At 35.6% G+C, this 16913-nt stretch overlaps 1 protein-coding gene across 1 annotated transcript in view; it reads right to left on the bottom strand.

Annotated features, from left to right (window-relative positions):
• The window catches only part of HCN1 (hyperpolarization activated cyclic nucleotide gated potassium channel 1), a 390591-nt gene that overhangs the window by 48184 nt on the left and 325494 nt on the right, over positions 1–16913 (bottom strand). Inside the window, exon 6 of the mRNA XM_042907831.1 lies at positions 463–703. Coding sequence (XP_042763765.1) covers positions 463–703 — 241 coding nt within the window. The remainder of the gene's footprint in view (positions 1–462; positions 704–16913) is intronic.

Below are 16913 nucleotides of genomic sequence, written 5' to 3'. Positions count from 1 at the left end.
AGAGAAATTGCTCACTCTTCAATTCCCTCTGTGCTGCTCTCCCTCTCCTGCGGGCCATATCAAACATAATGGAGAGGAACCAGGTCCTCTTGTATAAATGAGAAAAACACTCTTGAGGATGGCAGACCAATAAAATTAATGAAATCTGGGTCCCTGAAAACTGTCCTGGGGAGAGCCATCTGACCCTCCTGGGATTTCCGTGTGAGACAAAAATATACTTTCCATCTGGTTGAAGCCACTGATAAAAAGATACTTCAAGTGATCCAGTGGTAAATGTACAGCCACTAAATGTGTGACACTGAAATGTGAAAACATGCCATTATAGACACTTTTATCGGAATTCAAATGCGAATTCATAGTCAAAAGCCACAAATCAGCATTCTGACATCTCCAAAGTTCTGATGAAGAGACATAAGCAAAGCAACTTATACTTCATCTCAGTTGCATTTTTTCCCCACTAACCTCCAAAATAGGAGCCATCTGTCAGCTTCATTTCTTTACTGGATTTTGTGATGACACCAGCAACGCCATGTTGAATGAAATACATCTTTTTACCCACAGCTCCTTCTCGTATGATATAATCTCCAGGTTGAAACACCTCAAATCTCAACTTGCTCAGCATGGCAGTCACAAAATTGGGGTCCGCATTAGCAAATAGTGGCATTGTGGCCACTAGTTTCCGACAGTTGAAGTTGACTATCTCCTAAAGACGGCAAGAGTAAAGAAATATTAAGAGAGATATTAATCATATCAGGGAGATAAGCACACTTAAATTAAAATATATATATAGCTCAGTTTTGCAATTTAAATTCAGAACCAAAGATACATAAATTCTAATAATCTGCATATCTCTTCAAAGCCAGAAATCATGGTTTATTTTGGTGTTGGAATTTTATATTCGCAGCACCTAGTATCGTATAGATATATATTAAACATTCAGTAAATGTGAATTAAATATGTACATCTTATCTTTTATACCTTCTCATCCCTTTGCTATACTCTACGTAAAATTAGAACTCAAATGTGGAAGAGTTTCAGTCTCCCTTTGATCTTATTTTATGAAGAAAAGAAGCCACACTATCTCCTATTAGCTATAATATTGCTGCTCCTGTGCTCCGCTGTATTGTTGAGTGATCTAACTTGTACCTACTGACCAGAATTCTGAAACAAAGGCCCAGTTGCCAGACAACAGAATTTTTTTTTCTTAATGTTATTCACATTAAAGTGAGGACAATGGAGTGTGCAGAGAAAGGTTACCCAAGAAGGCTCTAATTTAACTATAACCTATTATTGTAAATTCAATCTGTTTCTGGGATAGATCAGAAAACCACTCTTTTCAAGGCCTCCTGGGTTTCCATTGGAAGTCTTGGAATGGAGGGGCCATATGTTCTTTCTCCTAAGTTGTTTGTTTGTTTTATTTCTGTAACCAAGCAATTCTCAATTAGACGATTTACATATTTGATTTCATTCTGTAGATTCTGGTCCAGATTATACACAGTGCTATCTCCTTAGGCTAACATACAGATATGGGACCAACCATTTTTAATCTTGCAAATTAGATATGTAAAAGGATAAACAATAGGAATCTAAATTTTACCACAATGCCGTTTCTCAAAGCTTTCTTCTCCAATAAACCCCAAGGGAAAAGGGTTAAACCTGAATTTGTGATCTCGTTTAAGAGATGTAGAAACTGAAGAAAACCCTGTTAAAAGATGGGAAAAGGGCAAAAAATATTTGGAGATAGTAGCAAAGGCTGAGATCTGAATTATTTCTTTGGGAAAATATACAAATTTATAGAGTAAGGCTGAGGGAAAAATGTTTCCTCTATCTTCATTTTTTAAAAATATTTATTTATTTTGAGAGCAAGAGAGTGCACGTACTTGAGCAAGAGAGAGCAGGGGAGGGGCAGAAAGAGTGGGGGGGGAGAATTGTAAGCAGGCTCCATGCTGTCAATGTAGAACTTGACATGGGGCTCCATCCCAAGAACCATCACATCATGACCTGAGCCAAAATCAAGTGTCAGAAGCTTAACTGACTAAGCTACCCAGGTGCTCTGAAAGTTTCCTCAATCTTGTTTTATAAAATGACCCGACCTTATCTTGGAATAGGTAAAAAAAACAAAACAAAAAAAAAAAAAACCAAAAAAAAAACCAACTTCCAGCTGATATAGAGGGCACAAAATTTCAGGTCCATCACAGAAAAAAAAGGTATTTCATCCTTAATCATATCTTTGGAGTTCAGTAGAGCAAAGAAGAGTCTCTAATGGTGAGGCTTCATGGAGGATGGTAAAATATTTAAATGTCAGCTGTAACAAGCAAACAGTAAACATAGCAACAAAAAACAAGAGAAAGATATTACATGCAACACCCAAGCCTAAATAATGCACAGCTGACTCCATGGGTGGCTGTCCATTGACTCGTGGTCAATTTTAACTAGGGCTGAAGTGCCGTGGTGGGGGTGGGACTAAAGCAGGGTTCAGCCCTTACTACGTAAGTCCTTAGTAAATATGCATGCATGCATGTATGGAAGGTGGAAAGAAGGAGGAAAGGAAGAAAAAAGGAAAGATGGGAGGGAAGGAAAGAAGGAAGATGGAGTTTCCACGTGGAAAAAAGTGCTCACAAAAACGAATTTTGTTCCCATTGGTAAGTATTTACTTAAAACTGTTAGAAATCTTTCTCAAGAAAATCACTTGAGAAACAAGTTTCTTGTGTATAAAAAACCGTGTTTTTTATTATTCAAAATACTTCTAAACAAAATGTCATGAAGATAAGAGGTGAACCACTCAAGGCACTCAAGCTAACCACATGAGTTGAAGGAAGACAGAGTAGGTCATTAAAAGGACCAGACTGATTGAGGAATTAATGATTCCACATGTAAAATGACAGAAGAATACTGTGTAGGAAAGTGAAAATAAGTCAGGTGGCAGAGAAAATAAGAATTTTCAAATAAAAATAATAAGGCAGAGAATCTTTTTATCTATGTTCTTTGACTTAAACTACACAATTTTTTCTCTTCATTGTTCTCTTATGCTTTATTTTAGAAAATAACTGGAAGTATATACTTTATAAACAATTTAACTGTTCTTCATATGAATAATTCTTTTTCTGTGATGCACTGCATATTAAGGTATACCTATTGTGACTGCCTTGATTATAACACTGTGGGGATAATTTCATATTATTGCTATTGCTTAAAGGAATCCAGTAATTTTCTCTCTCTCCCTGTGGAACTTTTACCTCCAATGTGACTACAATCAGTTTGAAACTGTAAATTCTAACAAGTATTTGATAAGAAAAAAAAAATGTAATTAGACAGAAGGTGATTTGCATTTAAAAGCCCTCTCTCCTCCCATGAAAGTTGCTTGCTTGGAGGGCAGATAGTTTAATGGAAACCCTCATGTGAGTCTAGCAGTGAAGCAAAACTTTTAAAAGCTCTTCTCCATCAATCATATTTCTTTATAGCACATTTTTTTAGGGAACATATTTAATTAAGTTATTAATATCTCTCCATATGTAAAACAAGACTTTTAAAGCTCCTCCTCCATCAATCACAGTTCCTTATAAGCACATTGACTTTAAGGAAGACACACGATTAAGTTATGAATATCTCTAATTTCCATCCAGATTCTTTATGGCACTTGTTATTATTTTTTTTTTTTTTTAAACAGCTTTTGTTTTAATGTTTATTTATTTTTGAGACAGAGAGAGACAGAGCATGAATGGGGGAGGGTCAGAGAGAGGGAGACACAGAATCTGAAGCAGGCTCCAGGCTCTGAGCCGTCAGCCCAGAGCCCGACGCGGGGCTCGAACTCACAGACCGCGAGATCATGACCTGAGCCAAAGTCGGACGCTTAACCGACTGAGCCACCCAGGCGCCCCAATTTATGGCACTTGTTATAATGAGCTATTTTAGCAACATGTCTGGCCTGAATGAAGAGTATTGACCATATGCTTTAAATTGAGGAAAGCTCCATTCCTAAGAGAATCAGACGTAGCTCTGACCTTAATAAGGCATTCCAAATTACTAAGCTTACTATCAACACTTTAAAAAAATGTAGCTACCTCTTCCCAAAGCATCTTGTAGTAACAAATACAGACGTACTAAAAACCAACCAACCAACCAAACAAACAAATACAAACATCAACCAAAAAAAAAAAAAAAAAAAAATCCTGCAATGATGAGAGTTACTCATAGGGGCCAAATGAAAGAGCTACCAATGGCTAAAGCTTCAACAATTTGTGTAACAAAGTAAATGATGTAGTACTGAATTAATCCCAAAGTATAAACTAAATAACTATAAGATTATACCTACATAATTAAACAACTGAGTAATTTAAACAGACAAATCTGTTCAAATTCCAAATACACTTTTACCTATTAAATAGAAACATAATACAACAAACAGTGAAGAATCCTGGATTTGATTCTACTTTACCATGTCTGTTTACTTCAGATATCAAAGTCTTTCCTTTTTAGCATTGTTTTGTCTTGCTTTGCTCTCCTATGTCATTAATTATTTCTGTTCATTGTTTAGTCACAGAGGACTAGAATATTTTTTAAAGTATAATATAGACAGAGTAAAGAGCACAGATTTTAAGTGAACACAAATCTTAAGTGAATTTTTCACATGTATAACCACCTGATCCCCATATAGGGGTTATCAGAAAGTTTCCCTTTATTTCCTTTTCCAGTTCACACCAGAGGTCCTAGCTATTCTGATTTCTATCACCATAAAAAGTTTTACCTGCTCGTGAACTTCAGATTAAATGGGATGATATACTCTGTAGTCTTTTGTGTCTTGCTTCTGTGTGATTCATCCATGTTGTTGGGTGGTGATAGTTCTTTCTTTTTATATTTCAGCCTATATTTCATTTTATGACTCTGCCACAGTTTATTTATCCATTCTACTTTTCATGACATTTAGGGTGTTTTCAGTTTTAAGCTATTAAGATACACCTGTTATGAACATTCTTGAAGTGCCATATGCACTGATTTCTCTCTCTTTTTTCTTTTGGCTTTTTAAGTTTTTATTTTAATTTCAGGTAGTTAACATACAGTGTTATATTAGTTTCAGATGTACAATATAATAATTCAACACTTCCATGTATCACCTGGTGCTCATCACAAATGCACTCCTTAATCCCCATCACCTGTTTAACCCATCTTCCCACTCCCCTTCCTCCGCCCCTCTGGTAACCATCAGGTTCTTCTCTATAATTAAGAGTTTGTTTTTGATCTGTCGCTTTCTCTTTTTTCCCCTTTGCTCATTTGTTCTGTTTCCTAAATTTTAGATATGAGTGAAATCAGATGGTATTTGTCTTTCTTTGACTTACTTATTTCCCTTAGCGTTATACTCTCTAGCTCCATCCATGTTGTTGCAAATGGCAAGATTTCTTTTTTTTTTTATGGTTGAATAATATTCTAGAGAGAGAGAGAGAGAGAGTGTATGTGTGTGTGTGTGTGTGTGTGTACATATCTTCTTTACCCATTCATCCACTGATGGACACTTGGGCTGCTTCCATACTTTGGCTATTGTAAATAATGCTGCTATAAAATATAGAGATGCATGTATCCCTTTGATTAGTGTTTTTGTATTCTTTGGGTAAATACCCAGCAGTGCAACTGCTAGACCATATGGTTGTTCTATTTTTAACTTTTTGAGGAACCTCTGTACTATTTTCCACAGTGACTGCACCCACACTGATTGCTCTTGAATATTTATTTACCTTTTATTGGAATTGCTGGGTGATAAGGTAAGCTTATATTTAATTTTAGTAGATACTACCAAAAATTTTCTAAAATGACTGTGTTATTTTTCTTACATGTTAGTAATATATAAGTTCCAATTGTCTTATATCCATAGTAAAATTTGACGTTATCACTCTAATTTTAGCCATTAATAGGTACGCAGAGAGATCTCATTGTTTTACAGTTTTTTTCTCTTTGTAGTTTTATTTTACATTTCCCCAATGATTAATGTTGTTATGCACATTTTTGTATCTTACTGATCAGATGAATATCCTGTTTGGTGAAGTGCCCAGTCAAGTTTTCCTCATTTTCTTCCGGCTGTTGGAGTTCTTTTTATAGTCTTGATATGAGTTCTTTGTTGGGATATACATTGTAAATATCTTCTCCCAATCTATGGCTTGCCTTTTCATTCTTAGTGGTATCTTTTATCATATATATATATTTTTTGGTGAGCTGATTCCAGTTTGTTTAAGTTTATGACAATCAGGAAAATGGGATTTGAGATATACGGAGATTTCTTCTCTAAGTATTATTTTTTACCATAAATCAGCACTTAGGAATCATGCAAATTCTGAGACCCTGGGAGAGCTTAAGCAATATTTTGTTTGACTATTGTTAAAAAATAGTAATATTTTAAAGAATAGTGCTCCTTGAAGCACTACAATTCTTTACCGATAATTTAACCATTATTGTGGAAAGTTCCATTTTGTGAAACATTTAGATCTCCTCCATTCTACATTATTTTATTCTACATGGTATAGTTCTAAAATGTTTTAGGGACGGTAGCTATAAATGTAATTACCATCACTACAATAATGAATCACAGAGTAATCTTAACAAAACAGAGCTGCTGTTACATTGCTAAATTCCTACACCCAACACACCCTGTATTTTTAGACTCTGCAGAACACACAAGACCTTCCTTCTAAGAACTTATATTAGACATTCCAATGGCATCCAGACATATAGACTTCTATACTAACTTTAGACACAAGTAAATAAATATAGTCAAATCTATATCAACTGACATTTTGTCACCGAGAACATCCTATAAAAGAGTGCTGCTAATGTTGCCCTATTTTTTCCCCACAGTTCAGTTGCCTTGACTAGTAAGAATTAGAGTAAGTGGATGTGTCAGTTTTTTGTTTGTTTGTTTTTTAAGGTAGGGATAATTTTAAGAATGACATTATAAAAATAAGAGACAATATTTTTTGAGTTCCTGCTGGTTTCTAGGTTTGCTTTAAATGTTTTACAAGTATTAATTTATTTTATTGTTGCAAAATTCCTATACCTTAATTATTACTACTACCCCATTTTATAGAAGATACTGAGTAATGTGCCAAAGACTGCATACTTGTAAGGGGAAGAACCATGGTTTGTTTGCTGGGCAACCCAGCTCTTTAACTCAGGATTTTGATGGATTCTAAGAAGCCATCTTACTTTTGTACATATCTGGAATTACCAAAATCCTGAAGGTTTTGGTATTAACCATAATTTGTTCTTCTGAAATTTACACATTTTGAGAGCCTGACATGAACATTTGTTGATTGTGAGATAGCAAACTGATGGCTGTGCACTTGACAATTATTTTTAAAAATCTAAATCTAAATGCCTTTATTTCCTGGAAAACAAAACAAGTTTTTATATAAAGAAAAGCTATTTTTCTTGGAAAGTAAAAGAAACTATTCAGGATTATTCCATGGTCCTTGCTCTCATCATAGTTCTCATGTAGACAGCATCAGTTTTAAAAAGGCTTCAAAGACCTGCAAAAGAGAACATTCTCCTCCCTGTTACTCTTTAGAGGAAGATGATAATCCTGTGGACATATTTGTGGGACTTCACTAAAATACATTTTACCAGGCTCAAATCCAAATTTAAAGAATCTGAACCTATATCTCTAGGGGATGTGATTCAAAATCTCTACTTTTAATAACACACTCCAAGTTATAAGCAGTCAGGTTTAGAAACTATGGTTCCTAAAATAAAGAATTATCTGAAAGTTTATACCTAGTTGAGGGAGGAAGATGTACATGTATATATTCTGTAGAAAATAATTGTAAGTAGTAAAATAAATATGGGTTTGTGTGTGTGTGGGGGGGGGTGTGTGCATGCACACACTCAATCTCTGATTTCAAAACCAGTTGGCTCTGTGCCCATAGAAAGTGACTCAGATTCTTCAAATCTTAATCTTTTCATCTGTAAAATGGAGGTTATAGCAACTCTATCAAAGATTATGATAATTAAATGAACACAAGTAAAGCATTTAACAAAGTTCACTCAATGTTATCTGTTTTAACCACTGTAATTTATAGTTTACTAAAAAACAATGTTGGTTAAGATCAAATGAATTGTATAGACTATATACTTTATAAACTTGTAAAGAAACAAAAGGTTCAAGGTAATTTTGTTAAGAGGATACTAATTCAGGTAAAAGAAAAAGTTGAGTTGGAGATTGTTTATTAAAAACCAAAGTTAAAGTGAGTGCAGAGGTTCAGAAGAAGAAAATGACAAGAAATTCGTAGGGTAGACTCAGTGAAATTCCCTTCTGGCTATCATCAAGAATAAAATATAGGATTCTTATAATAAAGGTGCTCTACTGATATAATAAATTCAGAAGGTGAATTGTACATACACATTCCATTATTTTTTTTTAAAAAAGGAAACACATTGGGAAATTTAAAAACAATTTCCCCCAGCATTCCCAACTGGCTTATATTGATCTGGTGGTTTGCCTTCTAAATTGCAAGGTGGTTGACTGCATGCATAAGAAAATTGGCCCATACAAGCAGACCTTAATGCTTAAAAATGTTCTAAACATTTATCAAACGTTGACTACAAGTTAGATACTGCTTCAATTTCTTAAACTGAAAGCATTTCCCTTGATTTCTATGTTCTGTTAGGGAAAATTTAAGATAATCTATTTCTGTGGTTGAGATCATCTGTGTTTTTTTTTTAAAGAAAGTTTTTATTACAACTCCTAATTAATTTGAATCTCAAAACCTATGTAATATACTACAAAGCTAAGGAATACTTGCCTCTAGTATTTATTTTGGGGAAATTAAAGGGTTTAGAAATAGAAAAATGAGATTCGATGAATTAATACAGGATGCCTCGGTTTTAATTTATTATAGTTTTCCATTTTATTAAAGAAGAAAGTAATTAAGCATTTTTGTATTACCAAACAGCTGCATGTAAAAAAATCTTTGCAAAAAATGAAAATACACATATCTCTTAAAATATATAAAAAATTTTGTATTCTCATCTCCTTAATAAGATTTAATGTGCTTGTGTATTCTCTGAAGACAAACTCTTATTCACCTAAATATAAGTGTAATCATAATATACATTCAATATTTGTTTCTTGTTTCCCACTTTTATAATATAAAATATTTCCCATTTTGAGACATGGCCCTCATTGCTGTCCTTTTTAATGGCAAAACAAAATTCCATGATTAATGGTTAATATCTTGTGTTAATCATAGGTATATTAAGAGAAACCCAATAAAAATACAGAGAAATAGTCTGCAATAGCCTCTTAAATACTGACATTTTTCACCATTACTTGTTTTGAAACCCAGCTATATCATTAGTTGCCAGATTAATAGTCTCTTTAAATTATGTTAAAGGTAATTAGCCTAAAATCTCTGCATATACAAATGGCCAATTATGATTAAGTGGCTTAAATGAAATCGGCCTGCTTGTAAAGGACGGATCAGAACAAGACGAATTCTGAGATGTACAAATTCAAACATTTTAATGTTTTCCGTTGTTACAGTTCTCACAGGCATCTAATTTGGTTTTGAGGTATTAAATCACATTTAAGCCTTATAATATGAATGCAAATGAAGTCTGAAATTAATTTAGTCTTAACATAGTCCCACTGATTTGCCTTCCCAGAACACAGGAACATATTGCTCCATTAGGTACCAGGCAGAATGACAGCAAATGACAGAAAATTCTAACACGCACTTAAATTTGATCATAAAGCAAAGAAAAAGAGGTAGAAGCAGATGAAACAAACCTAAATCAAGGAATTGTATATTGGCAACATGCACGTTCACTGGAGACTTTGTATCTCAGCCCTACTGTGTGGTATCCCAGACTGGAGCCCTGGAAAGATTTGTATAAACTCCCAAAGAATACAGCTCCAGTGGCCCGCAAGCTGAAAGCAAGTTGTAAGAATAGTTTGTAGAATAAGTGTTAAGCTATCTGACGTGGTAAACACAGACCGACATGAACTGTCAAATATAGCAAATAAAGCAGACAGATGTCCAGAAATATGCTGAACTAAAAAATACTATTAAAACAGAACCAGCAGATAGTAAAGTGAAGTAGAAGACTCAATCTTGAGAAAAGGTGTTTGGAGAATTTGAGAAGAACCTATATTTGAAGAATTTAAAATAAAATCCCCATATATTCATTTTCATCATGAACACTCAGTAATAGAAATGATGTGTGTATAATAGTACATGTACATGTGCAAAGGATGGGAGGAAATCAGGCCAGGCCCTAAACCAGGCAAGCATCCTAAGCTGCACTGAACATTCATTTACATGTCACTTTGGTTGGACTTGCACAGAGCACTGCATGTATTGCCAAGTGTTATGGGCTTAATTGTATCCTCTCAACATTCATATTTTGAAGCCTTGATTCCTAATACCTCAGAATGTGACCGTATTTGGAAAGAGGACCTTAATAGAGGACATCAAGTTAAAATGAATTCATTAGGGTGGGCCCTAATCCAATCTTCCTGGTGTCCTTTGGAGAAGAGGATGGGGACACACACAGACACTGGTGATACAATAGCACAGAGGAAAGACCATAGGACGACAGAGAGAGAGGCCATCTGTAAGCCAGGAAGAAAGGTCTCAGAAGCCTCCAAATCTGCTGTCACTTTGATTTTGAACTTCTAGCCTTTAAAAGCGTAAAAAAAAAAAAAAACCGAAACACACTTCTGTTGTTTAAGCTACGCCATCTGTTGTATTTGGTTATGGAAGAAACTACTAGAATGAAGTACGAGAAACTAGTACTATGAAACTACTAGAGCAAGTTAGGCTGGTAAAAGTGTGGCAGGAAGAAGGAAGCTGCTCCCTTCTGAGTATCTGCCAAGACATGGGAGAACCTCGGCTCTGAAAGTGAGGGAGGGGCAGGGGCAAGATGTACACACGACCCAGTTAGGGTCACTCTGACGTGATGTGGAATGCAACCCACACACTGCAACAACTTCTGAGCTCTCTGGTCCGGGGATAAAAACCCAAAACAATATTGACTTCTACCGAGAAAGGATTTTACTTTATTTTTGTATCGAGTGTGAAGCATCTGGGGTATTCAGGTGATAAGAGCAGCTGGGAGGTGGAAATGGCTCTGAAGATCAACACTAGAGATACAAGATTGGGTGCTATTTTATAAGATTAGTTTTTTAAATTTTCATAAAATATATATTTAGCTATTTGGTAGTTCTAACCATTCCTAAGTGTGCAGTTCACAGACATATTCACGATGTTGTGTAACCATTATCACATCTAACTTTTCCATCACTCTCAGCAAAAAGTCTGGAAACTCCCCCCGTCTCCCTCCCCTCAGTCCCTGGTGACTTCTATTTTACTTCCTGTTGCTATGAATTCGCCTATTCCAGGAAGCTCATATAAGTAGAATTATACAATCTTGCATGGGACTAATGTTTGAAGGCCTAGAAACAAACAATGCCACTGGAAAAATCTTGGGAGGGGAAGGGAGGTAATGACCAGTGTTAGGGAAAATTAAGGAAAAGGCCCAGTAGTCTGGCTCTCCCTTATTCGAATAATACATACTATCTTTACCCCTCTTCCCATCTCCCTGATTTCCTTTCCATATCCTCACCAGCACTTGTTCTTGTCTTTTTAATAACAACCATTCTAACAGACGTGAAATGATATCTCATTGTGGCTTTAATTTGCATTTCCCTGATGATGAATGATGTTGAGCACCTTTCCATGTACCTACTGGGCATTTGAATATCTTCTCGGAAAAAATTATCTTAAACATTTTTTTTTTAAGTTTACCCACTTATTTTGTGTGTGAGAGAGAGCATGCCTGCACACATGTGAGCAAGGGAGGGGCAGAGAGAGAGGGAAACAGAATCCCAAGCAGGCTCTGTGCTGCCATGGTGTCAGTGCAGAGTAGGATATGGGGCTTGATCTATCCCACCAACCCAGAGATCAGACCTGAGCTGAACCCAAGAGTCAGTCATACTTATCCGACTGAGGCACCCGGCGCCCTGGAGAGAAAAATCCATTCACATCCTTTGCCCATTTTTTGAATTGGACTACTTATCTTCTTGCTATTGAGTTGTATGAGTCCCCCATACATTTTGGATAGTAACCTCTTATCGGATGTGTGGTTTGCAAATATTTTCTTCCCTTCCATAGGCTGGCTTTTCATTTTGTTCATTGTGTCTTTTGCTGTGCAGAAGCCTTTTAGTTTCATGTCGTCCCATTTATTTACACTTGCTCTTGTCACTTATGCTTTAGGTGTCACATCCAAAAGTCACTGCCAAGATTGACATCAAGAAGCATTTTCCCTGTGTTTCCTTCTAGGAGTTCTATGGTTTCAGATTGTACATATAAGTCTTCAATCCATTTAGAATTTTAGTATGTAGTGTCAGCTTTTCTCTGGCAATTAACCATATATGAACCTTTTACATTTCTTGTATTTTTAGTAAAGTACTTTAACTTTCTTTTCATAGTTTATTTTTTTCCCATGTATTTATATCTCGTGTCTACAAGCATAATGGTAAGCACTCACTTTGAGACTAAACCATATTGTACAATTTACCTTCCCATCATGCCTGGATCAATGTTTTGCACATATTAAGAAACTGATAATTTTCTTTTGTCTATTTGTTTTCTAGAAACTAAGGATGCAAGAGAAAAATCTCTACACCAAAAGAGAGAAAAAGACACAATTTCTTTGTCTGGCAATGTGACCATGAGCAGGCCACTTGAAGAATTTTTCTAGCCTTTTGTTATTGTGCCTGTTACACGAATATCTGATAATTAAAAAGATCCTTGTATAATTTTACAATTCAGAGTCTAGTCTGTTTTAGTTAATCTTAACACATTATAGATGGAATCTTAAAAATCAACAAGTATGTACTTTAAAAAAAAAAAAATGATTGCAAATTGCTCTAAGTAAATACGCATGCAGATTATGCTTTCTTCCTTAACAGTCTATTCAACAAATTAAAGGTCAGAAGGACAGTATTATACTCTCAGCCCAATTCATGTTCTGTGAAAATGAAATATACTGACGTCCTATATTCTACTGGGACACATGATCTGTACCTATTTTCAGCCCATGGCTCTTCACACTCCATTGTTTAAAAATAGATCAGTTCTGAACTTTGGAGACAGACTCAGAAGGGCATTAACCTCTTTCTCGACAGTTAAGTTTGCCATTTTGCTCTAATCGAATAAGTATAAATCTGATCATGTTAAAAATAGACCTTCTTACTTTGTACACACTCCAACAGGCTCCCATAAGCAGAGGGGTATAGTTCACTGAATTTTTTTAATTAGTTTTTTTAGTTTTAAATATACTGCCTGCTTTTGCTAAAGCATTCATCAGTCTCATGATCATAACATTTCAATGCCAAATTTTGATGCTAAGACATTGTCTCCAGAAAGCTGGCTGTTAAAATTAAGGAAAGGCTTTATTAGCAGATCGTTTGGATACATTCCAGAAGAAATGAGACATATGATAAGAATGGGCACTCCCTCTTCTGTGTGGCCTAACATCCTCTGAATAACCCTCTCATGGCACTCATATACAGTTATAATTGATTATTTAAATTTCTGTCTCTCACTAAGCTGCAAGAACTATGAGAGCTGGGACTGTATCTTATTCTTCACTGGATCAGAGTAATACTTCAAATTAAATTTTCCTGTGCACTTACTATGTGCCAGGTGCATTTCTAATTTTTTATATTTTTTGCTAATTTAATCTTTAAAAATTTTTTTAATGTTTATTTTTTGAGAGAGACAGAGACAGAGTGTGAGCTGGGGTGAGGCAGAGAAAGAGGGAGATACAGAATCCGAAGCAGGCTCTAGACTCTGAGCTGTCAGCATAGAGCCCAACGCAAGGCTCGAACTCATGAACCATGAGATTATGAACTGACTCAAAGTCAGATGATTTAACTGACTGAGCCACCCAGGCACCCCCACTCATTTAATGTTTATAACAACTCTATGAAGTAGTTAATCTCACCATCATCCACATTAAAAAATGAGGAAAGGGATGGGCGCCTGGGTGGCGCAGTCGGTTAAGCGTCCGACTTCAGCCAGGTCATGATCTCGCGGTCTGTGAGTTCGAGCCCTGCGTCAGGCTCTGGGCTGATGGCTCGGAGCCTGGAGCCTGTTTCCGATTCTGTCTCCCTCTCTCTCTGCCCCTCCCCCCGTTCATGCTCTGTCTCTCTCTGTCCCAAAAATAAATAAAAAACGTTGAAAAAAAAAAATGAGGAAAGGGAAATATATACAAGTTACTAAACAACCCAAGTCATACATATAGTAAGTTGTGGGGCTCGATTTAAATGGGGCTGGTGGAAACAGGGCCATGCTCTTAACCGTGATGCTGCATAGCCCCTTCGTAGTAGTTTTTCATTCATTATTTGTTGTACAACTGAAAGTATACATATGACTATTAATGGCACTGAGCATATCATAAAAGGGATTTAAACTATTCAAAACAATAAAACTGAATACAGAGCAGTTGTGGGAAAATAGGAGCATATTATAAGTGAATGGAAGGAGAAGCAAAAGCTCTCTAGGTAGAGCCAGGTCAAATAACAACTGGAGGGAGGGGAGGTTTCTAGACATCACCTAGGTTGGGCTTTGCAGACTCAGAAGTTTGACCAGACACAGCCACAGAGCAACTAGAGATCGAAGATTATAGATAATGCATACACACATCATAAAATAATAGCTTTAATTTGAAATGCCAAGTTTCTGAGACCATCTCAAAGTTTTTCTCAGAAAATTATAGTTGTTCCGGTCCATGTATTTTAGTTCACAGTGAAATGAAGATAATTTTTTAAGATGACTTTACAATCCCTCCTCAGAATGCTGACAATTGTAGTGAAGCCAGTGCTCAGGTCATAGTGGCCTAACTGAGGACGGTCATGCAACTTCATTTGCCATCTTTACCTCATGAGGTGGCTCCTACTTCGGTTTGGACAGGGAGACCAGCAACATGTGTGTCACGAGCCACTGACAATACTCTAGTAAGACTAGGAACAGAATCTTAAAAAAAATATTTTTGTCTATTCTATGGATGTTACTAGGTTATAGAAATTTTACAGAGTATCTATATACCTTCTATAGTGATACTCTATTAAAATGTCCCCTTATCCCATCCTGACGGCACTAAATCACTAATAAAAATACCCTGAAGAAAGTGAAAAGTAAAAACATCCATGAGCAAAACAGGACCTTCTGGCATATCGTATACACACAAGAATCAAAATCACAGAGTCGCCTGGGTGGCTCAGTTGGTTAAGCGTCTGACTCTTGGTTTTGGCTCAGGTCATGATCTTAGGGTTCACGATTTTGAGCCCCGTGTTGGGCTCCGTGCTGACAGTGCGGAGCCTGTATGTGATTCTCCCTCTCTTTCTCTGTCCATAATACACTCATGCATGCTCTCTCCCTCCTTCTCTCTCAAAATAAATAAATAAACTTAAAAAAAAAATTCAAAAACATGGAGGAATCTAAAGATACCAGCATCCTTTTGTTATACCTGAGAAACCATATTTTCCATACTATAATGGAAAGTGGTATTAAGAGAATTCTATGGCCAGAGCACTTCATAGTTCTGGGCATCACTTTTTATCCACATGAACACTACTGTTTTGTTGACAAAATGTTCTCTTTGAGCTCTAACAATCAATGATTCTTTGAGATGATTTGCCAAGTGTGAGATTAATACTTTCTTTGCATTTGTTTACTTATCCAACAAGTAGTTATTAAATATATACTGCCTAGGGACTGAAGTTATGGTGGAAATCAAGAAAGACAAAATCCTTGCCTTCTTGGATCCAAGATGATACAGTGGATGTACATGGCAGAAAGGCTTATGTTCAGAGAAGGACTTCAAGAGAACGAATTCAGATAAACTTCTCAAGGAGGGCCTCTTTGAGAAGGTACCATTTTTATGGAGACTGGGACAATAAGAATGAACCAGATATTTGTTAAATTTGTCTTCAACATATGAAAAGATAAATCATCTAATTCATGACACAGAAATAGAAACAAAAGAGTGTACTTGATGAAGTAGTGTTTTTGTAGTAACTGCTAACTGAATTAATTTGCATATGCATGGTATAAGATTTTTGTTAAGATCGTAGGTCATGCAAAAGAAATTCCTTCCGCCATTTTACATCTTTGGGAGTCTTCATATTTAAAAGTATTCAAACACATTAAAAATAAACTGGGCTATAAAACGGATAAAACATAATAATGGCTTAATTGATTATGAATATAGAATAATTTTCACATTCCTTAACATTGCATTTTATGTTTTTACTCAGTAGGTCTTTTGCATATGTTTTTGAGAGTCTGAAGTCTTGACCTACCTTTCATTTCAACGCATTCCTGAGTACTCTGACTTATGTTAGGGTAGAAATCACTGCTCTTTAGTATACATTAGCATCTCATATTAGGTTACATAGTTTCATAAAAATGAGCCTTCTGTACAATAAAGTATTTTAAGTTAAAACTCTTGTTGCAATATAAAATGGTGGTTGACTCAAAATTGAACATATGATTAGCAATTATATATGTTATATATATATATATATATATATATATATATATATAATATAGCAATTATATGGTGTGTGGTGTATACCATACATATCTTATATTGTTACCTTTTGTCACAAAATACATATCAAATAATCCAGCTTTCCCCTTCCAAGTATTCTACTTTCATTCATTTGACATTGATGGGATCAGTCATTCAATGTCTTCTATGTGCCGGGCACTTTCTAGACACTAGGAGCACAAGAGTGACCAAAATATGCCTTTGCCAAGTTGATGCCTCATCTTCTAACTGGAATGAAGCTTTTGATGAAATAATGTAATTTATTACTTTAAAAAGATTTCTCGTGATCTACCACGATGACTTTAATACAG

This window comes from Panthera leo, chromosome A1 (genome assembly GCF_018350215.1).
Source record: "Panthera leo isolate Ple1 chromosome A1, P.leo_Ple1_pat1.1, whole genome shotgun sequence".
NCBI classification, from domain to species: Eukaryota; Metazoa; Chordata; class Mammalia; order Carnivora; family Felidae; genus Panthera; species Panthera leo.
Note: the sequence above shows the minus strand (reverse complement) of the source record. Positions and strands in the feature narration are given on the sequence as shown.